We start from the raw sequence: 22,627 nt of genomic DNA, 5'->3' as shown, positions 1-22,627 counted from the left end.
GCTCCAGGTTGCGGTGTTCAGTCCAGATGAGAAAAGGGTGTTTAGCCCCCTCAAGCTCCACGTTTTCAACGCTTTGACGACAGCCAACAGCTCCTGGTCCACCCACATCATAGTTTCACTCTGCCGGGCTGAGCTTCTTCGAGAAGAAGGACAGAATGTACCCCTGACGCAGAGATTCAGAGACATATGTCTCCAGGGCTGCCGTCTCCACCTGTGACAGGGGATACACGTGACTCCTAGGAAGTGCGGCGTCTATCTGGAGGTTTATCGCACAATCCCCCCGACGATTGGGTGATAATTGAGTCACCTTCCTCTTGGAGAAGGCGGGAGCCAAATCGGAATATTCGAGGGAAATGCACACGGTGGAGACCTGGTCTGGACTTTCCACCGTAGTAGCATCAACAGAAACCCCTAAACACCTCCCTGAGCACTCTCGCGACTACCCCATGAGAGCCCTCTGTTGCCATGAAAGTGGGGTCATGACAAGCTAACCAGGGTAGGCCTAGCACCATGGGAAACGCAGGAGAGTTAATGAGGAAGAGACTGATTATCTCCTTGTGACCCTCCTGCGTCACCATGCCCAGGAGAGTGGTGGCCTCCCTAATTAACCCTGACTCTATTGGCCGACTGTCTAAGGCGTGAACTGGGAAGGGCATAGCCACTGGAACAATTGGGATCCCTAAACTATGGGAAAATGTCTATGAAATTCTCAGCCGATGCCTGAATTGACGAGTGCCTTATGCTGGGTATGCGGGGAAAACTCAGGAAAAGTAACATGCAAAAACAGGTGTGCAACAGAGTGCTCTGGGTGAGAATGGTGCCGGCTCACCTGGGGTGACGCCAGAGTGCCCTGCCTGCTGCCTCGACGCCCAGAGGAACCACACCGACACCGACCAGCAGTGTGACCTCTGCAGTCACAGATGGTGCACGTGAGGAACCTCCTACGGTCTCCCTGAGTGCAGCACCTCCCAGCTCCATGGGTATCAGAGCGATGGTGCTGGGGGATGGAACTGACAGATCCCGATCTGGACGTCTGCGGGTAGCCAGCAGGTTATCCAGCAGAATGGACAGGTCCACCAGCTGGTCAAAGGTGAGTTTGGTGTCTCTGCAGGCCAACCCACGACGGACGTCCTCGCGGAAACTGCAGCGATAGTGGTCGATCAGGGCCCTGTCGTTCCATCCCGCGCCGGCGGCCAGGGTCCAAAAGTACATCGTGAACTTCTGGGTGCTGCTCGTCCCCTGCCTCAGGTGGAAGAGACATTCACCCGCCGCTCTACCCTCGAGCGGGTGGTCGAAGACAGCCCTGAAGCAGCGGGTGAAATCCTCAAAGTGGTCCAGCACCGCATCTCCTTCTCCCCACACAGCGTTGGCCCACTCCAAAGCTTTCCCCGAGAGGCACAAGACGAGGGCGGACACCCTCTCACGGCCCGAGGGAGCTGGGTATAAATCCAGCTGCAGCAGGAAACCCTGGTAGCGTGCGTCCGTCCCATCGTACTCCCTGGAAAGTGCGAGACGAATCCCACTGGAACCGGGTGCAGAGGGAGTGAGTAGTGGAGACCCCTGTTGTGCTGGTGGGGGGACTCTCGCGTTTGAACAACGCGAACCATGGCGGCGCCGAGATGGTGAAGCATCGCTGCGTGCTCCTGGAAGTGCTCCTCGACTCTGCTACCAGGGGTACCTGCTCCTGCTGACTCCATAATTCAGGTGTGGAATTCTGTAGTGTGTAACTGGCTGCAGGGAAGTCAGGTGCAGGAGAGCAGAAATGGGTAGCAAACAGAGCCCTTTATTGAGGCAAACAAAACACGGCACTCAGAAAACTAAACACACACGGGTTACAATAACCCGGCGCAAATCAGCCTGGAGTACACATACATTTACATATAACAATTCCACACACAGACATAGGGGGAAACAGAGGGTTATATGCAAGACGAGTAATGAGGGAATGCAAACCAGGTGTGCAGGAAAACAAGACAAAACAAATGGAAAATTAAAGGTGGATCGACGGTGGCTAGAAGACCGGTGACGTCGACCCCCGAACATCGCCCGAACAAGGAGAGTGTACATTCTCAATGAAATAAGCATTATATCAAATTAATAACTTTCAAGCCTCTTAATATAGGCGAGAAGCCAACTGAAGATTGGAGCAATATTGACAACTTCTGTCACATGCATTTACTGTTAGCTGTTTCAAAAGCTTTGAAACTGGCAGCAATGATGTTAATGAAGTCTAACCGACAGAATAAACCAACAGACCATTTCAAATACAATAACATTCTCAGTAATGGTTACAGATTTTGTGATACAGCCTGGATTCGAACCAGGTACTGTAGTGACGCCTCTTCCACTGAGATGCAGTCCCTTAGACACTTGCAAAGCATGCTGGGTATTATTTGAAAGTCAACACTTGGTCGGTGTGGACCATAGACAAATCTGAAATGATCATAGATGTCTACGCGATGTTTGACAAGTTTGAACAGCACAGTAGAGCACAGTACAGTAAAGTAAAGTACAGTACGGTATGGTATGGCATGATACGGTGCAGGCTAGTAGAGTTTTATTCAGAATAGTTTAGTACAGTAGAGTACAGTAGAGTTTAATTCAGTAGAGTTTAATTCAGTAGAGTTCACTACAATGCAGTGCAGTTTAGTATAGTTCAGTAGAGTAAAGTATATTAGAGTAAAGTAGGGTACAATACATCACACTATACTTTACTTTTATTTATTTTGCTGTACTCTACTGTGCTCTACTGTATTGTAGTCCCCTGTACTGTATTGTACTGTACTATACTCTACTTTTCTTTTCTTTAAGGTACTGTGTACAGTATTATGTAATGTACTGTACTCAGCTGCACTCTACCGTACTTAGGGCTGGGGGGTATACCGTATTTTACTATACACCGCTATTGATGCACGGACAGGTTTGGGTTTTTACTTTAACTTCTATAACGGAATTTGAATGTGAAATGTGATATGCCATGTGTAATGTCAATTTTTATAGTTTAGACAGCTACTTGAGTCATCCCTCTCTCTCTCTCTCTCTCTCTCTCTCTCTCCATGCCGCTTTCCACACAGACCTAGCCCTGCTCCCTGTCACTGAAGGAGCGCATTTGTTGTTGCTTGACCACAAGACACTTGCCTTCAGTCTGACAGGTCAATGCAGCATATGCAAAACGTCAGTACAGAGACAGTGGAGTCGCAATTCAACTGCTCAGACACGAGACGTATGTGGCAGTGTCTACAGACAATCACGGATTACAAAGGGAAAACGAGCCACATCGCGGACACCGACATCTTGCTCACAGACAAGCTAAAGACCTTCATAAGACATTTTAGCGTGATAACCCTTGCAAGAAGGCATCCCTAGCCGCGTCCTCAGAGCATGTGCAGACAAGCTGGCTGGAGTGTTTACGAACATATTCAATCTCTCCCTATCCCAGTCTGCTGTCCCCACTTGCTTCAAGATGTACACCATTGTTCCTGTACCCAAGAAAGCAAAGGATAACTGAGCTAAATGACTGTCGCCCCATAGCACTCACTTCTGCCATCATGAAGTGCTTTGAAAGTCTAGTTATTAAGGATCATATCACCTTCACCTTACCTGACACCCTAGACCCACTTCAATTTGCTTTCCGCTCCAATAGATCCACAGATGATGCAATTGCCATCGCACTGCACACTGCCCTATCCCATCTGGACAAGAAGAATACCTATCTCAGAATGCTGTTCATTGACTATAGCTCAGCCTTCAACACCATAGTACCCTCCAAGCTCATCATTAAGCTTGGGGCCCTGGGTCTGAACCCTGCCCTGCGCAACTGGGTCCTGGACTTCCTGACGGGCCGCCCCCAGGTGGTGAAGGTAGGAAACAACACCTCCACTTCGCTGATACTCAACACAGGGGCCCCACAAGTGTGTGTGTTCAGCCCCCTCCTGTACTCCCTGTTCACCATGACTGTGTGGCCATGCACACCTCCAACTCAATCATCAGGTTTGCAGATGACACAACAGTAGCCCTGATTACCAGCAATGATGAGAAAGCCTACAGGGAGGAGGTGAGGGCCCTCTATGTGTGGTGCCAGGCAAATAACCTCTCCCTCAATGTCAACAAAACAAAGGAGCTGATCGTGGACTTCAGGAAACAGCAGAGGGTGCACACCCGTAGCCACATCAACGGGACCTCAGTGGAGGTGGAAAGCTTCAAGTTCCTTGGCGTACACATCACTGACAATCTGAAATGGTCCACCCACACAGACAGTGTGGTGAAGAAGGCGCAATTCGGCTTGGCCCCCAAGACCATCAGAATTTTTCCAGATGCACAATTGAGAGCATCCTTTCGGGCTGTATCATTGCCTGGTACGGCAACTGCACCGCCCGCAACGGCTGGGCACACCAGGGGCACACTACCTGCCCTCCAGGACACCTACAGCACCCGATGTCACAGGAAGGCTAAAAAGATTGTCAATGACAACCATGGCCTGTTCACCCGCTATCATCCAGAAGGCGAGGTCAGTACAGGTGCATCAAAGCTGGGACCGAGAGACTGAAAAACAGCTTCTAGCTCAAGGCCATCAAACTGTTAAATAGCCATCACTAGCCGGCTACCACCCGGTTACTCAACCCTGCACCTTAGAGGCTGCTGCCCTATATACATAGACATGGAATCACTGGCCACTTTAATAATGGAACACTAGTCACTTTAATAATGTTTACTTACTGCTTTACTCATTTCATATGTACAGTATAGACTTTATTCTATTCTACTGTATTTTTGTCAATACCACTCCGACATTGCTCATCCTAATATTTATATATGTCTTATTTACATTATTTTACTTGTATATTTTTGTATTGTTGTATTGTATTGATACTACTGCACTGTTGGAGCTAGGAATACAAGCATTTCGCTACACCCACAATAACATTTGCTAATATGTGTATGTGACCACTACGTTTGATTTGATTTGACATGCAACAATGTTGGTTGAAGTTCAATTGAACAGCATAAAACAATTAGAATAGAGAAAGACCCATTGAAATGAATTAGAATGTACAGTATGTGTTGCCACTGTAGAATCACACACTACTCATAAAGCACATTTTGAACTTTTTTTATTCAAAAACATCAAATACTGTCAAATACCGTCATACCATAAACATTTTTTTTAAATACTGTGATATGGTATTTTGGACATTTCGCCCAGCCCTAACTGTCATGTTTTGTCTTATATCATCTTGTCATTTTGCTTTTCCTTCTGTTCGTTTCCCCCTGCTGGTCTTATTAGGTTCGTTCCCTTTTTCTATCCCTCTCTCTCCCCCTCCCTCTCTCTCCTCTCTCTATCGTTCCGTTCCTGCTCCCAGCTGTTCCTATTCCCCTAATCATCATTTAGTCTTCCCACACCTGTTCCCGATCCTTTCCCCTGATTAGAGTCCCTATTTATTCCTTTGTGTTCCGTTCCTGTCCCGTCGGTTCCTTGTTTTGTATTCACCATGCTGTGATTGTGTTTCGCCCTGTCCTGTCGTGTTTTTTGCCTTCATCAGATGCTGCGTGTGAGCAGGTGTCTCTGTCTACTACGGCCTGCGCCTACCCGGCGACCTGCAGTCTGTGGCCGCTTCTCTTGTCATTCCCCTCTACAGACTAGAGGATTTCTGTTATTCCCTGTTTGGACTTGAATAAACTCTGTTTCTGTTAAGTCGCTTTTGGGTCCTCTATCATCCGCATGACAGAAGGAACCGACCAAGGAATGGACCCAGCGACTTCAGACGCTCGTTACACTGCCGTCAAGATCCAAGGAGCTATGCTCGGCAGACACGAGCAGGAATTGTCTGCTGCTCGCCATGCCGTGGAGAACCTGGCCGCTCAGGTTTCCGACCTCTCTGGACAGTTCCAGAGTCTACGTCTCGTGCCACCTGTTACTTCCTGGCCTGCCGAGTCTCCAGAACCTAGGGTTAATAACCCACCTTGCTACTCCGGGCAGCCCACTGAGTGCCGCTCCTTTCTCACGCAGTGTGAGATTGTGTTCTCTCTCCAACCCAACACATACTCTAGAGAGAGAGCTCGGGTTGCTTACGTCATTTCACTCCTTACTGGCCGGGCTCGAGAATGGGGCACAGCTATCTGGGAGGCAAGGGCTGATTGCTCTAACAAGTTCCAGAACTTTAAAGAGGAGATGATTCGGGTTTTTGACCGTTCAGTTTTTGGTAGGGAGGCTTCTAGGGCCCTGGCTTCATTATGCCAAGGTGAACGGTCCATAACGGATTATTCTATTGAGTTTCGCACTCTTGCTGCCTCTAGTGAGTGGAACGAGCCGGCGCTGCTCGCTCGTTTTCTGGAGGGACTCCACGCAGTGGTTAAGGATGAGATTCTCTCCCGGGAGGTTCCTTCAGATGTGGACTCTTTGATTGCTCTCGCCATCCGCATAGAACGACGGGTAGATCTTCGTCACCGGGCTCGTGGAAGAGAGCTCGCATCAACGGTGTTTCCCTGCTCCGCATCACAACCATCTCCCTCCTCTGGCTTTGAGACTGAGCCCATGCAGCTGGGAGGGATTCGCATCTCGACTAAGGAGAGGGAACGGAGGATCACCAACCGCCTGTGCCTCTATTGCGGAGTTGCTGGACATTTTGTTAATTCATGTCCAGTAAGAGGCCAGAGCCCATCAGTAAGCGGAGGGCTACTGGTGAGCGCTACTACTCAGGTCTCTTCATCTAGATCTTGTACTACTATGTCGGTCCATCTACGCTGGACCGGTTCGGGTGCTACATGCAGTGCCTTGATTGACTCTGGGGCTGAGGGTTGTTTCATGGACGAAGCATGGGTTCGGAAACATAACATTCCTTTCAGACCGTTAGACAAGCCTACGCCCATGTTTGCCTTAGATGGTAGTCATCTTCCCAGTATCAAATTTGAGACACTACCTTTAACCCTCACAGTATCTGGTAACCACAGTGAGACTATTTCTTTTTTGATTTTCCGTTCACCGTTTACACCTGTTGTTTTGGGTCATCCCTGGCTAGTATGTCATAATCCTTCTATTAATTGGTCTAGTAATTCTATCCTATCCTGGAACGTTTCTTGTCATGTGAAGTGTTTAATGTCTGCCATCCCTCCCGTTTCTTCTGTCCCTACTTCTCAGGAGGAACCTGGCGATTTGACAGGAGTGCCGGAGGAATATCATGATCTGCGCACGGTCTTCAGTCGGTCCCGAGCCAACTCCCTTCCTCCTCACCGGTCGTATGATTGTAGTATTGATCTCCTTCCGGGGACCACTCCTCCTCGAGGTAGACTATACTCTCTGTCGGCTCCCGAACGTAAGGCTCTCGAGGATTATTTGTCTGTGTCTCTTGACGCCGGTACCATAGTGCCTTCTTCTTCTCCGGCCGGGGCGGGGTTCTTTTTTGTTAAGAAGAAGGACGGTACTCTGCGCCCTGCGTGGATTATCGAGGGCTGAATGACATAACGGTTAAGAATCGTTATCCGCTTCCCCTTATGTCATCAGCCTTCGAGATTCTGCAGGGAGCCAGGTGCTTTACTAAGTTGGACCTTCGTAACGCTTACCATCTCGTGCGCATCAGAGAGGGGGACGAGTGGAAAACGGCGTTTAACACTCCGTTAGGGCATTTTGAGTACCGGGTTCTGCCGTTCGGTCTCGCCAATGCGCCAGCTGTTTTTCAGGCATTAGTTAATGATGTTCTGAGAGACATGCTGAACATTTTTGTTTTTGTCTATCTTGACGATATCCTGATTTTTTCTCCGTCACTCGAGATTCATGTTCAGCACGTTCGACGTGTTCTACAGCGCCTTTTAGAGAATTGTCTCTACGTAAAGGCTGAGAAGTGCTCTTTTCATGTCTCCTCCGTTACTTTTCTCGGTTCCGTTATTTCCGCTGAAGGCATTCAGATGGATTCCGCTAAGGTCCAAGCTGTCAGTGATTGGCCCGTTCCAAGGTCACGTGTCGAGTTGCAGCGCTTTTTAGGTTTCGCTAATTTCTATCGGCGTTTCATTCGTAATTTCGGTCAAGTTGCTGCCCCTCTCACAGCTCTTACTTCTGTCAAGACGTGTTTTAAGTGGTCCGGTTCCGCCCAGGGAGCTTTTGATCTTCTAAAAGAACGTTTTACGTCCGCTCCTATCCTCGTTACTCCTGACGTCACTAGACAATTCATTGTCGAGGTTGACGCTTCAGAGGTAGGCGTGGGAGCCATTCTATCCCAGCGCTTCCAGTCTGACGATAAGGTTCATCCTTGCGCTTATTTTTCTCATCGCCTGTCGCCATCTGAGCGCAACTATGATGTGGGTAACCGTGAACTGCTCGCCATCCGCTTAGCCCTAGGCGAATGGCGACAGTGGTTGGAGGGGGCGACCGTTCCTTTTGTCGTTTGGACAGACCATAAGAACCTTGAGTACATCCGTTCTGCCAAACGACTTAATGCCCGTCAAGCTCGTTGGGCGTTGTTTTTCGCTCGTTTCGAGTTTGTGATTTCTTACCGTCCGGGTAGCAAGAACACCAAGCCTGATGCCTTATCCCGTCTGTTTAGTTCTTCTGTGGCTTCTACTGATCTCGAGGGGATTCTTCCTTATGGGCGTGTTGTCGGGTTGACAGTCTGGGGAATTGAAAGACAGGTTAAGCAAGCACTCACGCACACTGCGTCGCCGCGCGCTTGTCCTAGTAACCTCCTTTTCGTTCCTGTTTCCACTCGTCTGGCTGTTCTTCAGTGGGCTCACTCTGCCAAGTTAGCTGGTCATCCCGGTGTTCGAGGCACTCTTGCGTCTATTCGCCAGCGCTTTTGGTGGCCGACTCAGGAGCGTGACACGCGCCGTTTCGTGGCTGCGTGTTCAGACTGCGCGCAGAAGAAGTCTGGTAATTTTTTTCTGCTTCTGCTCCTGGTCTTGCTGGGTCTCAGTCTGTTCCCTGCCATCGCATCTCTCCTGTTCTTGTCCCTGCCCTTGCTGTGTCTCAGTCTGTCCCTAGTTCTCATTTTTTTTAGAGTAGTACCCTAGTTTCCCTTTTTATCGTTTTTCGTTACGGTCCTGAGGAGAGGAGTTGGGTTCTTTCTCGGGACGTGCTGGACCGTTTGATCTATGATTTCCTCCGTTGCCGCCAGTGTTCCTCCTCGAGAGCGCCAGGAGGCGCTCGGTGAGTGGGGGTACTGTCATGTTTTGTCTTATATCATCTTGTCATTTTGCTTTTCCTTCTGTTCGTTTCCCCCTGCTGGTCTTATTAGGTTCGTTCCCTTTTTCTATCCCTCTCTCTCCCCCTCCCTCTCTCTCCTCTCTCTATCGTTCCGTTCCTGCTCCCAGCTGTTCCTATTCCCCTAATCATCATTTAGTCTTCCCACACCTGTTCCCGATCCTTTCCCCTGATTAGAGTCCCTATTTATTCCTTTGTGTTCCGTTCCTGTCCCGTCGGTTCCTTGTTTTGTATTCACCATGCTGTGATTGTGTTTCGCCCTGTCCTGTCGTGTTTTTTGCCTTCATCAGATGCTGCGTGTGAGCAGGTGTCTCTGTCTACTACGGCCTGCGCCTACCCGAAGCGACCTGCAGTCTGTGGCCGCTTCTCTTGTCATTCCCCTCTACAGACTAGAGGATTTCTGTTATTCCCTGTTTGGACTTGAATAAACTCTGTTTCTGTTAAGTCGCTTTTGGGTCCTCTATCATCCGCATGACACTAACCGTACTGTGCTGTCCAAACGTGAAATATGGATGTCTATGATTGGTCCAAATCTGAACCAAACATAGTCCTTGCCGTGTCTGACTTTCTCTGTAATTAATTTCCTGTTGTTGGGCTTTGCACCACAATCGAATCAACCTGCCTTATAATAAATGAGATTGCTGTTTTGCTTCCTCTCTCCATGCCTCTGTCTTTCCTTAATGGAAGACTACACACTGCAGCAATTAATGTAATGTAATGAACAATATTCACATATGACCACTGATGAGGTTTCCTGTGTCCTGAGTCTCTATCTGCATCGCCTCCCTTCACACACACACAACCATGCACACACAAGCACACACTTGTACAGACACACAACAAAGCCATCTTATCTGATGCTAAATCTAGGACACAGTCACCATCTAATGTACAGACCTCCTATTTCCTGTATTAGTACCTCCTCCCAGCAGACGTGTACAAAGCAGCAGCCATTTCAAAGACGTGTGTCTAGCAACTCACCTAAAGCTGCAGCACTGGCTACACAGGTCAGACCAGGTAGGTAATGACAGCGTGAAATGTGGCATGACATGAAACACATGGTGGCATTAGAGGCAACATGCGCTCAGTAGGTTGACATTCTCCCCCTGCATATCTAACCTCAACAGCGAAGCTTAAAGTTCATGAAAGTCAAAGTTAGAACAAAAAAATCAGAAATCATTTCTAAAGTATTCATGCGTTACAACAGCATCATAAGCCATTGGTAAGACAATTCCATGCTTGTAGGGAGACCCCATTGTTATTTTATACACAGATGACTCCATATTTGTACATGATCACACAACTGCTGTCTGGAATATTAAAATGATCTCAGACTTTCAATGGCTAATCACAAGAGAGTAGAGAGCCCAAGTTAAATCATTTCCAACCACCACAGGGACTTCAGACCCTCTGAGCAAAAAAGATGCTCTCCATAAGGCCTTTGAGAGGAGTTGACACAATACCAACGACCCTGGGCCCTGCTACAGCTGTCCAATTCCATGCTCTGCTTGGGGAGAAGACAGGCCTTAACTCAGTTCATTTGAAGTTGTGTCTATGCTGTTTGAATTTAAGGTTGAGCAAATATGGTTAATGAAATTGTATTTTAAAACAGTAATGTCAATATGTTTATGAAAGTTATCAAAAAAAGGTCACTTCTGTGATTATTTTGGCAGATGAGCAGAGTAGTTATTCTAACTGGTATGCCTAATGACAAAGTTATGACCTCTTGGCCTTGTAGTGTACACCTTCTCAGAGAGCTGTGAACAGCCTGGTGGTTTGGGCTTTAGTCCCTTCACATTCATTGAACTACTATTGTGTCTCTTTGTGGGGCATCTCACACTGCTATTACAGCTGATCCAAACAAAGGCCAGTAGGATTTTTTAATAAAAAAAAAAAAACATCAGCCCATACCTATTAATTGCATGATATAAGGGTTATCAACGACTCCACAAAAGGCAATTCAAACACTCACAAAATCACCTGTGGTTTCCAAAAGTATACAGTAGACAAATGCAACTGTTACGCTCGACTAAATATTGTTTTCAAAGTTCAGGACTACTCCCCCATTGTCACCTCAGCTGCCTACTGCCTGTAAAGAGGATAGGAAATGCAGTTTTAGCGTTGTTTTAAACATGTTCACATCACTCAAAGGGTTTTAATGACACCGGCATGAATGTAATATGCTGCACTTTTCTTTTAAAGCGCTACGTCATCCTGCGCGTACTATGATCAATGACATACACTAACATCCTCGAAATATAACCAGTGCTTCAAATGTCAATTCAATCAAGAACAGTCATTTTATTGAAGGGGATCAAGACTTGTGTTGTACCACATTTCTATACACTTTCAGTTCTACTCTGACTATATTTGCATAATTTATGAGATAAGAAACCGTCACCAACATTCAGCCTCATTCAGGGCAAGCTGCAATATCCAACACAGCAGAGCAGTAATAGCAAGTGCTGTATTTTGTATTATGAGACATTACTTAATATACACAGGTCAATAAACACAAACACATTTCCAAACATTTAAAATGGACTTTTATTGCTTAAAGGAGAGAGCAAAATTTAAAAGTCAAGGTTACAAAGGGACAGCAAAAAAATTTTTTTTTTTTAGAAGGAATGTTGAGGAAAAAGGTTGAATGTGTTGACAGGCTGAATATTCCTGATCCTAATAGTTTAGTATTCTTCTCCCTCATCCTCCCCCTCCACACTATCTGCACCCACCTCTTCATAATCTTTCTCCAGGGCAGCCATGTCCTCCCTGGCCTCAGAGAACTCTCCCTCCTCCATACCCTCACCTACGTACCAGTGCACAAAAGCACGCTTGGCGTACATCAGGTCAAACTTGTGGTCAAGACGGGCCCAGGCCTCTGCCACTGCAGTGGTGTTGCTAAGCATGCACACTGCCCTCTGGACCTTGGCCAGATCTCCACCAGGTACCACAGTTGGTGGCTGGTAATTGATACCAACCTTGAAACCAGTTGGGCACCAGTCTACAAACTGAATGGAGCGTTTTGTTTTGATGGTGGCAATGGCAGCATTGACATCTTTGGGCACAACGTCGCCACGGTACAGCAGACAGCAGGCCATGTACTTGCCGTGACGTGGGTCACATTTCACCATCTGATTACATGGCTCAAAACAGGCGTTTGTGATCTCTGAAACAGTCAGCTGCTCATGGTATGCCTTCTCTGCCGAGATCACTGGGGCATAGGTGGCCAGAGGGAAGTGGATACGGGGATAGGGCACCAAGTTGGTCTGGAACTCTGTCAGATCAACATTGAGGGCACCATCAAATCGGAGGGATGCAGTGATGGAGGACACAATCTGACTGATCAACCTGTTAAGATTAGTGTAGGACGGACGCTCGATATCAAGGTTCCTACGGCAGATGTCATAGATGGCCTCATTGTCTACCATGAAAGCACAATCAGAGTGCTCCAGGGTGGTGTGGGTGGTCAGGATGGCGTTGTAGGGCTCAACAACGGCTGTGGACACCTGGGGAGCTGGGTAGATGGAGAACTCAAGTTTGGACTTCTTGCCGTAGTCAACAGACAAGCGCTCCATCAACAGGGAGGTGAAACCAGAACCGGTGCCACCTCCGAAGCTGTGGAAGACCAGGAAGCCCTGGAGGCCAGTGCACTGGTCAGCCTGGAAAGAGATGGAGGAGAGAAGATTTTACATTTTAGGTAATTATTGAAGACAATAAGTATGCAGGATGTACAATAAGACTACTAAAAAGGTTATTGGAGATTCTCACCAGTTTGCGGATCCTGTCCAGTACCAAGTCAATAATCTCTTTGCCGATGGTGTAATGCCCACGGGCGTAGTTGTTGGCTGCATCCTCCTTCCCAGTGATCAGCTGCTCAGGGTGGAAGAGCTGGCGGTAAGTTCCAGAACGCACCTCATCTGGAGAAAGATATCTATTAGCTTTTCCCAAGACTAAAGAGATTGACTCCCGGCTGAATACCCTGAATCTGTGGCCCCCTATAGGTCTGCAGAGAAACTGCAGTAGGTCCACAAATATATAGGAATTCATTTAATAGTTTTTATGAATATTGCTAGCAACAGAATATACAGATTTTGAATTACATGACTACAGGAAAATATAATATCTTTCTAATGATTTCAACTTTTTTCAATTCCACCCATTGGAGCGAATTACACACTCACTGAAGTGTGTGCCATAGGCTTTGACAAAGCACCCACGAGTACCAGTGCCACTGGTAAGCTTTCTTTGATTGAATACATCTTTGCAAACACAAAAATGTCTTTGTCTATTAGCTGGAAAGGTAACTACAATGTTAGAGTTTAGTTTACACTTCCTCTTCCAATTATAATGTGGGGAGGTCAATTAATAAACAATATCCCAAATCTATTCATTTTAAAATTCTCCTTGCCAGTCATTCACCTGATGACAAGACATTAACATTTTTAAATTGCTAACATTTGATGGGGACGGCAATTTGCCTGGCTGGGCAGCACTAGGCAAGAAAAGGTTTAAGACCACTGAGATAGCCCAATGGTAACAGAACGTCATTGTTTCAAGACAAAGTAATCTTACCGATGACAGTGGGCTCCAGATCTACAAACACAGCCCTGGGGACGTGCTTTCCAGCTCCAGTCTCACTGAAGAAGGTGTTGAAGGAGTCGTCTCCTCCTCCAATGGTCTTGTCACTGGGCATCTTGCCATCGGGCTGGATCCCATGCTCAAGACAGTACAGCTCCCAGCATGCATTGCCGATCTGGACACCAGCCTGGCCCACGTGGACAGAGATACACTCACGCTGTGGGAAAAGGTAAAATTATGTCAAATTGAGTACTCTACTCAGATATTGGTAGTTTTTCCCTACAGAAGCATTTCAGTTAATAGAAAGAGAAACACCTTTTCATGAATTTACCATTTTGACTGTGTGGGCCTATGTGTATCTGTGTTTTCAAGTTATGCATAGCTTTGGCTCTAACACCAGCATACCCAGGTCACCTGACTCACTGATTACATGCAGCTATGGGGGATAAAGGCCTGCTCCTGTTGGTGTCAGAGCAAGAACATGACTTGCAGGCAGTAGGTGTTGGAGTAGAATAGCCTACTCACAGCCCTGAATCACTGAAGGGTTTAGCCTTGAGTGATAACAGGTCTTCTGAATTGAATCAAGCTTTAGACTGAGCAATTTAAGGAGACACTTCCAGACCATTAGTGTATTTCATAGGCTACAACCACACACTAATAATGGATTTAAATATATACATTTGGCCTAACCAAACAATGACGAAGAATTTACTAATGATTTCAGTGTTCTAGGCTATGGCAAAGTCTTTGCTCTGCTTGTCATCCTTTTAACATGAAGTCACCATTCGGTGCGCTTGACAATGGGAGCGATTATTGCTGTCGTCTGTGGTAATCCCCGTTGCAAATGCAATTTAGAGTCATTATGTCAAAGATTAGCGATATATAGGGAGTAGTATAAAATCCAAGATATGGCACAATTGTAACGATGTTATTTTCCGCGGGCAGAAAAGAAAGTGTAATAAAAATCGCAGCAATGGAGATGCAGATCGAGGCAAATATAGCATTTGGAATTGGTACCGCCTTCGACAAAAATAAATACCTAAATAAAATGTGTCATACAGGTATTTGGACTATGGGGGGTTTACTATAGGCCTATAAACGGATTAGAATCATAAAATAGGCTACATCAGCCCGTACTTTCCTTTCTCTACACAACATGGGCAAACACGTGGTCTGATTTCCACAGATTATTCTGGTATAATGTTCAGACACCTGCCCGCCCTGGCATTCGATTAAATTCGTACAGCTCATAACATTTCCCACCCCAAGAACTTTCACGGGCGTTAGTCTATAAAATGCGAGATTTTGTAAATCACATGATTAAGTCATCTTAAATGTAAAATGATTTCCGATTTTACACTGTAGCCTAGCCTACAGTTATGATTGTGACCGCATTGACACAATGAAACCGCCCTGCTCTTTTGAGTTGACCGCGTGCCACTTTCCGCAATGCAACAATGTAACAAAGCAAGAACGCTATGGTCAATGAGCGAGGCGATAGGAGAAGGAAGAATAAGCGCCGCCCTACATAAGGAATAGAAGGCCTCTGAAGCTGTGGCGCAGCAGTAGAAATGAACGAAGACTTAATCGACATATGTTAAAGGTCACTTTGATATGCGAACACAAAGACAATAATATTATGGCATTTTTATGCCGTCTATAAGTGTCAAATCGGATCATGTCTGATGGTCACTGAATTCCCCCCCCAAATATAATCATACAAAATAACGGTTTCTTAATTAAAGACATTAAAAGATATAGGCAAGTTTCACGGTGTCATTTTTGATTGGTATTTCGTAACATAAATTGTATTACGCGATGATGACACCACATTTAAAGTAAATCACAATTCCAGTCATTTTCATATTCAAACTTACCATGTCTAAGATTAGGTGTTTAAAAGAGCAGTAAAGATAAAATAAGAAACCGTAGATTTACGACCAACTCTCACAGAGGGACCTTTAGGAGTCTAATGTGAGAAGTTTAAGCAATGCGACAGGGTGGGGCTTTTTATACTGCTTATGACGGTTCACCACATTCGGGCGGGCTTTGGACACAAATGTACCACCCATCTGGCTAAAAGAGGCGTTCTTGATCGTTCTATTGGACCATTTGAACATGTAGGCGTACGTGGATGCCGATGACACGAAAGAAGGAATCCGTTAGGTTTATAATGTAGGCTACAACCAAAGTTCAAGGCAGTTAGGATAAGCAAATTCCCATTGCATGACAAAGTAGGCTACTGTCACACATTCAAGAGCGATATTCTAAAACTATTTTAGATATAATATAACTGAAAACGATAACAAAGTCATCTTAACACAATAGCCAACATATTTTTACGCCATCCTTCGATTTATTTATCTTATATGTTTTTGCTTTACATTTAATTTTGAGATATTCTTTTGAGATATTTTGTGGAACTGTTTTTGCTAATGGCTAGTAATTCTGCAGCTGAGAATCTTTCTATGGTGACTTTGTAGCCTGTAATTTGGAGGACACTGTTGTCATTTTACTGGTCTCAAGAAAACACTTACTTTGCCCTAGCTTCTTTGAGACAAGACACTTGGGATAGGTGCTTATGTAAGACTCAAGACTTTGGGGAAAATGAATGAATATAGGCCTAAGCTGTTTTAGGCACTTCTAATATTAGCCTATTGGTTTGGTAGGCTATAAGAAAATGTAACCTGGTATGTCATGGAAAACTGGAGTAGGCTGTAGCCTATAGGTTTTTTCCTCTATATTCAAAGATGTATAATACCTCAAACATTTAGTGCAATAGCTACAGTGGACACATTAGATACGAACATTGATGGCAACATTAAAGTGGGTTTTACACAATCTTTCAGTCCAAAGATGAATGGATGTGCCATTAGCTCCACCACACACACACACACACGCACGCGCGCGCACGCGCACGCACACACACACACACACACACACACACACACACACACACACACACACACACACACACACACACACACACACACACACACACACACACACACACACACACACACACACATATGCACACCAGCCACTTTGCTGAGTCATTAAAGGGGGCTATTACACAGTGATTCATGAAGAACAGAAGCAGAAGGCATGATATTTTGGCCGGGTTTGGTCGGTGTAGGCCGTCATTGTAAATAATAATTTGTTCTTAACTGACTTGCCAAGTTAAAAAAAGGTTAAATAAAAAATTATATTAGAAATGAAAATGTAACATGTTGTTTTGTGCTACACCTGCTTACAATAACTATTATCATGATCTCCATAAATGGTCATAGAATGAATAGGCCTTGCCCTAAAAATGCTAGATTACATAAGGCATGAAAAATGGATAGCATCACTGTTTTTGAAATATATGCCAAAAAATGGACAGTGATCTGTCAGTAGAGTATTTCTGGTACAGTGTAGGCCTACTCATGAAACAGCAGATACTACAACCATGCCAAACCACAGGAGAGAGCCAGAGTTTGTGATTATGAATATATTGTTTATAAAGCCTTGCACCAGTCCAACTAGCTTAGCAAACTGCTAAGGATGACAATTTGTCAAATTTCCTGCTAAGGCGAATATAACATTTCAAATGTCTCATCAGTATGAAAACTGAGTTTTTCCACATACTGCAAGCAAAATAAATAATTGGACATTACAGAGACAGACATACTGTATAGTCTAGATAAAAGTAACGTTAGCAAAATAAGTATTTTCCTTGGGTATATAAACTTACTGATATAAATTTACTCCGTGCTCATTTATCTGGATGTGATTCATAACATTGTTACATGATTAATAACAAAGAAACAGAATAACCTTCATTGATGATTTTATTGGGCACTCGCCACAAACACACAGATGAAGCAAGGACATCAGCCTTTGTGAGTGAGCACATTTTAAAAGACTTGTGGGCTACACCTTTACGACCCTGCTACTTCATGATGCTGGTTGTTCAAGGCAGAATTATAGAAAAAAATAATTAAGTCATTCTTAGCTCTGGTTCACCTAGTGATGTGTGAATTTGTTTTAGGAATTAAGAAATATTTAATACTCCTCTCCCTCTCCCTCAATGGAGTCGATGTTGCTAAGCATGCACACTGCCCACTGGACCTTGGCCAGATCTCCACTAGGTACCACAGTTGGTGGCTGGTAATTGATACCAACCTTGAAACCAGTTGGCACCAGTCTACAAACTGGATGGAGCGTTTTGTTTTGATGGTGGCAATGGCAGCATTGATATCTTTGGGCACAATGTCGCCACGGTACAGCAGACAGCAGGCCATGTACTTGCCGTGATGTGGGTCACATTTCACCATCTGATTTGCTGGCTCAAAGCAAGCATATGTGATCTCAGACACTGAGAGCTGCTCATGGTAAGCCTTCTCTGCCGAGATCACTGGGGCATAGGTGGCCAGGGGTGGATACGGTGTGGATAAGGGGGTAGGGCACCACGTTGGTCTGGGAACTCTGTCACATCAACATTGAAGGCACCATCGAATCAGAGGGAAGCAGTGATGGAGGACACAATCTGACTGATCAACCTGTTAAGATTAGTGTAGGAGGGACGCTCGATATCAAGGTTCCTGCGGCAGATGTCATAGATGGCCTCATTGTCTACCATGAAAAAATAATCAGAGTGCTCCAGGGTGGTGTGGGTGGCCAGGATTGTAGGGCTCAACAATGGCTGTGGACACCTGAGGAGCCGGAGAAATGGAGAACTCAAGTTTGGACTTCTTGCTGTAGTCAACAGACAAGCGCTCCATCAACAGGGAGGTGAAACCAGAACCGGTGCCACCTCCGAAGCTGTGGAAGACCAGGAAGCCCTGGAGGCCAGTGCACTGGTCAGCCTGGAGAGAGATGGAGGAGAGATGTTTCAGATCATCATGGTTGGATAACAATAATAAATATATGGACTGTAAGATAAGGCATCACAGTGTAATGCCCACGGGCGTAGTTGTTGGCTGCATCCTCGTTCCCAGTGATCAGCTGCTCAGGGTGGAAGAGCTGACGGTAAGTGTAACGGATGTGAAACGGCTAGCTTAGTTAGTAGTGCGTGCTAAACAGCGTTTCAATCGGTGACGTCACTTGCTCTGAGACCTTGAAGTAGTAGTTCCCCTTGCTCTGCAAGGGCCGCAGCTTTTGTGGAGCGATGGGTAACGATGCTTTGTGGGTGTCAGTTGTTGATGTGTGAAGAGGGTCCCTGGTTCGTGCCCGGGTATGGGCGAGGGGACGGTCTAAAGTTATACTGTTACATAAGTTCCTGTGCGCACCTCATCTGGAACAAAGAAAGACCTGTTAGCTGAAGAAGTTAAGACTGAGATAGCACAGTGTCATCATAATTTTTTCAAGACAAAGTGATCGTACCAATGACAGTGGCTCCAGATCTACAAACACAGCCCTGGGGACGTACTTTCCAGCTCCAGTCTCACTGAAGAAGGTGTTGAAGGAGTCGTCTCCTCCTCCAATGGTCTTGTCACTGGGCATCTGGATCCCGTGCTCCAGACAGTAGAGTTCCCAGCATGCATTGCCCATCTGGACTCCAGCCTGACCTACTTGAACTGATATACACTCACGCTGGTTGAAAAAATAAACAAGTATATCAATCATTAAAAAAATTAATGACTTTCCAATTCATTTCCAAATTAATTTATAGGAAATCACAACCAGTCATAATGACACCTTTGAAGTCTGAGTATGTTATTTTGGTCCGATTTCCTGGAAAGAGATTCCTTTTAGTCCTGGACAAAAACGTATTTCAAGGGAGATTCTCCATTTACCACCTTTAGTAATCCAGGGCTAGGCTTAATCTGAGTCCAGGAAACTGGCCATTGAAGTCAGAATGTGTTTTACACAGTCACTCTTAATATCATAGCCTAGCACCTAGGGCCATAACTGCTGATATCATTAAAAAAAATAGTCAGATTTGGTACCATTCTGCACAGACAATCAATCACATGCCGAGAGACAAACAATATATTTACAGTGTGCTAAAATGGTGTGGCAGATGTTAGTTTACCTAGTTTACCTCCAAAATGAATAATTCAAGTAAGTGAAAATAATATTCTACACCATAATACATATTTACCTTAAATTAATTTATCTTAAATTTTAGAATTGTTCTATAAAATACTATTTATCTGATAAATTACACATAGTAGCCTATTATAATTATATTGCAACTGTATCCCTTCACATAGGCCTAAATTAACGGTTTGGATTTGGCCAAAACATGCTTTTGCTTTTGTATGACTGAATTCACACCCTTACCAAATTTTCTTAGGGAGTGGCTTGCTTTGTGTGGCAGAGCAGTTTGTTACAGATGCCTTTCGATTAATTTAGGATGTTCCTATAAAAAACGTGGGTTTGAACCCTAAAAACCATCTTTCAACAAAACACAACATCAGAAACTTAGGAAAATATCAAACTCTCTACTACTACTAAACGCGCATATCTTGTAAGAATGCTAGAACATGCACGACCTACAATACCCATGAATTATTTTTAGCCGCCCATAATCAACATTTCTAATATTTCATTGCAAATGTAACCACTCTCTCATTATGGAACATCTCACCATTTTTATACCCAAGTGTGCAAAACAATTATATACAACTATTTTTTATAACGAAATTAACAGCTCACCATTTTGATTCCTTTATGAGGAAAGAAATGATAGCGGCGTCGAAAAGATGTACAATGAGTGAGTGCACTCTTCTCTTCCAGAAGCAGCAGAGAAGGGCGCGGGCCATTGCGGGAGGAGAAGGGGGGTGCTTTCTCATTAAATGAGTCAGGCAGCGACACACAGGCACAGTCCACTCCAGAATCGCGGACAAAATACAAAGCATGTTCGCAGATAATTACCTTGTTTTTAGTTGTATTATTATATTACTATAATTTGGAAGCCGAAATGAAACAGGCCTATGTAATACACACTGTAGATCAAATATAACTCAATGAGAGTGAGATAAAGTGAATTGGTATTGACCAATTATTTAATTATGTGAATATGATTGTTTTAGTGTCGAGGAAAGAATTCAGGGTTAGCATTATGTGCTGTAGTCTCACAAGCCATTACTGATGTCCAAATAGCAGCAATGGACACACCTTTCATAGAGGGCCATATGTTGCATGACACTGGGCATAGGCCTATGTGAGATAAATAACATGTAAAAAACTGGTGCTGAATGATCAAATCTACCCCTTCAAAACACACAGACTGCATGCGCCACATGCACTCTATTTTGTAAGTCAATGAAGTATTTAGTCCCACATCTCCTTGAGCTTTGGGTGATGAACTAAATTCTGTGCCAACAATACAGCCCTGTGCTAAAATGCTGAGTAGGCTATCTAGCACTATATTAGACCTATATATTGCCTCTGTCGTTAGATGTAATTCAAAAAACATGAGCTGGCCTGCACCCAAAATAATAGTTTGGTGGAAGTGCTGACTAACGTCAAATAAACTATAAACTATCAAAATAAAGAAAGTCGCACACTCCATGTATAAACTCCCAGCAATTGAATGGGTATTTACCAACGTTTGGGCATCACCCAGACCCTGAGGAAGGCACAGTGATGCCCAAACGTTCATAAATAGCCATTCAATTGCTGGGAGTTTATACATGGAGTGTGCGACTTTCTTTATTTTGAGAGTTTAAATTGGATGTCATTCAAACACAGTCAATTCATTGCGATGGAGAGGATGCAAACCAGTATAAAATCTCACAAAATACCTATTTTTCCATTTATGACAATTTCACATATGCATATTTAAAATGCAAAAAGTGTCACAAAATAAAATTATATCGAAATAAAAATAAAAATGGAAAAGATGAGAAGTTGTGTAGATGCTTGACAGAAATGTTAAGGGCCGAACATTTGGAAGTGCCAGAGTTCATTACATCTATTACAATAGAGTATGGATTTGGCTGCACCAACCTCCTCCTTCTAACCCCCGCTTCCCCCCAGTCTGCCAGGCAGCCAGCCTCCGCCCCTCTTTGTTCAAGGTTTTGCAGCAGTGACGTCACTCCTCTGCAGTGGATCTAGTGACCGGTGATGTGTCACTGTGTTCAGTTACCAGCAAACACATGGCCCCTCAGCTGTCTTCCTTCTCCTCTCCCTGTCCCAGCTGTTTGTCACTTCTTTTCCTCTCCCTGTGTCCGTAATTCCCATTGACACACACACACACATCATTTCAACAATATTGATCTGAGGGCAAAGGGATTAAGGAGGAGATGGGGGCTGTGTTTGAAAGAGACAGCTGCATCAGACTGCCCCTCCCTGCCCATCTGCCTGACTTGCATGCCATCCCAACTCAGCAATTACAGACAGATGGAGCACTTACACTTTCCTCCCCTTTAGGATTGTCCAAAACATAGATGAAACCCTGTAAAAAAATATCAAGATGTCGAGCATGACCAAATAAATAGCCTAACTGCTCTTAGTGTATGTTAGCAGGTGCATGCCAATCTTATTTATCGTCAGGAAGTATGCTGTTATGAGGGAAAAAAATATATATATATATTTTACTCCTGAAACATGAGGAGACCTATAAAATTAATATATTGCCACCACAAGGCTTTGATGATAATCTATGGGAGAATATGACAGGAACAGTTTTTTAAAACCTTTATTAAACTAGGCAAGCCAGTTAAGAAAAAAATCTTATTTACAATGACGGCCTACCCCGGCCAAAGTCTTGTCACGTCCTGACCTTAGAGAGCCGTTTTATTTCTCTATTTGGTTAAGTCAGGGTGTGATGTGGGGTGGGCATTCTATGTTGTATTTTCTATGTTTTGTATTTCCTTGTTTTGGCCGGTATGGTTCTCAATCAGGGACAGCTGTCTGTCGTTGTCTCTG

The 22,627-nt window shown here is 44.8% G+C and overlaps 2 protein-coding genes and 1 pseudogene across 2 annotated transcripts; all 3 read right to left on the bottom strand.

Moving 5' to 3' along the window:
* Nucleotides 1–11,716: 11,716 nt before the first annotated feature.
* Nucleotides 11,717–15,796, bottom strand: LOC124031198 (tubulin alpha-1C chain). Its single transcript, XM_046342158.1, has 4 exons — nucleotides 15,643–15,796; nucleotides 13,760–13,982; nucleotides 12,956–13,104; nucleotides 11,717–12,846 (listed from the first exon to the last, which is right to left on the bottom strand). The coding sequence occupies exons 1-4, from the start codon at nucleotides 15,643–15,645 to the stop codon at nucleotides 11,872–11,874; spliced, it is 1,350 nt and encodes a 449-aa protein (XP_046198114.1). The 5' UTR covers nucleotides 15,646–15,796; the 3' UTR covers nucleotides 11,717–11,871.
* A 1,784-nt stretch (nucleotides 15,797–17,580) lies between these two features.
* LOC124016786 lies at nucleotides 17,581–18,796 on the bottom strand (annotated as a pseudogene).
* Nucleotides 18,797–18,900: 104 nt separating this feature from the next.
* LOC124031200 (tubulin alpha chain-like) lies at nucleotides 18,901–20,502 on the bottom strand. Its single transcript, XM_046342160.1, has 3 exons — nucleotides 20,411–20,502; nucleotides 19,133–19,342; nucleotides 18,901–19,043 (listed from the first exon to the last, which is right to left on the bottom strand). Exons 1-3 carry the CDS (start codon nucleotides 20,411–20,413, stop codon nucleotides 19,017–19,019), a joined length of 240 nt encoding a protein of 79 aa, XP_046198116.1. The 5' UTR covers nucleotides 20,414–20,502; the 3' UTR covers nucleotides 18,901–19,016.
* Nucleotides 20,503–22,627: the final 2,125 nt, after the last annotated feature.

This window comes from Oncorhynchus gorbuscha, linkage group LG03 (assembly GCF_021184085.1).
Source record: "Oncorhynchus gorbuscha isolate QuinsamMale2020 ecotype Even-year linkage group LG03, OgorEven_v1.0, whole genome shotgun sequence".
NCBI classification, from domain to species: Eukaryota; Metazoa; Chordata; class Actinopteri; order Salmoniformes; family Salmonidae; genus Oncorhynchus; species Oncorhynchus gorbuscha.
This window is presented reverse-complemented; position numbering and strand designations above follow the sequence as displayed.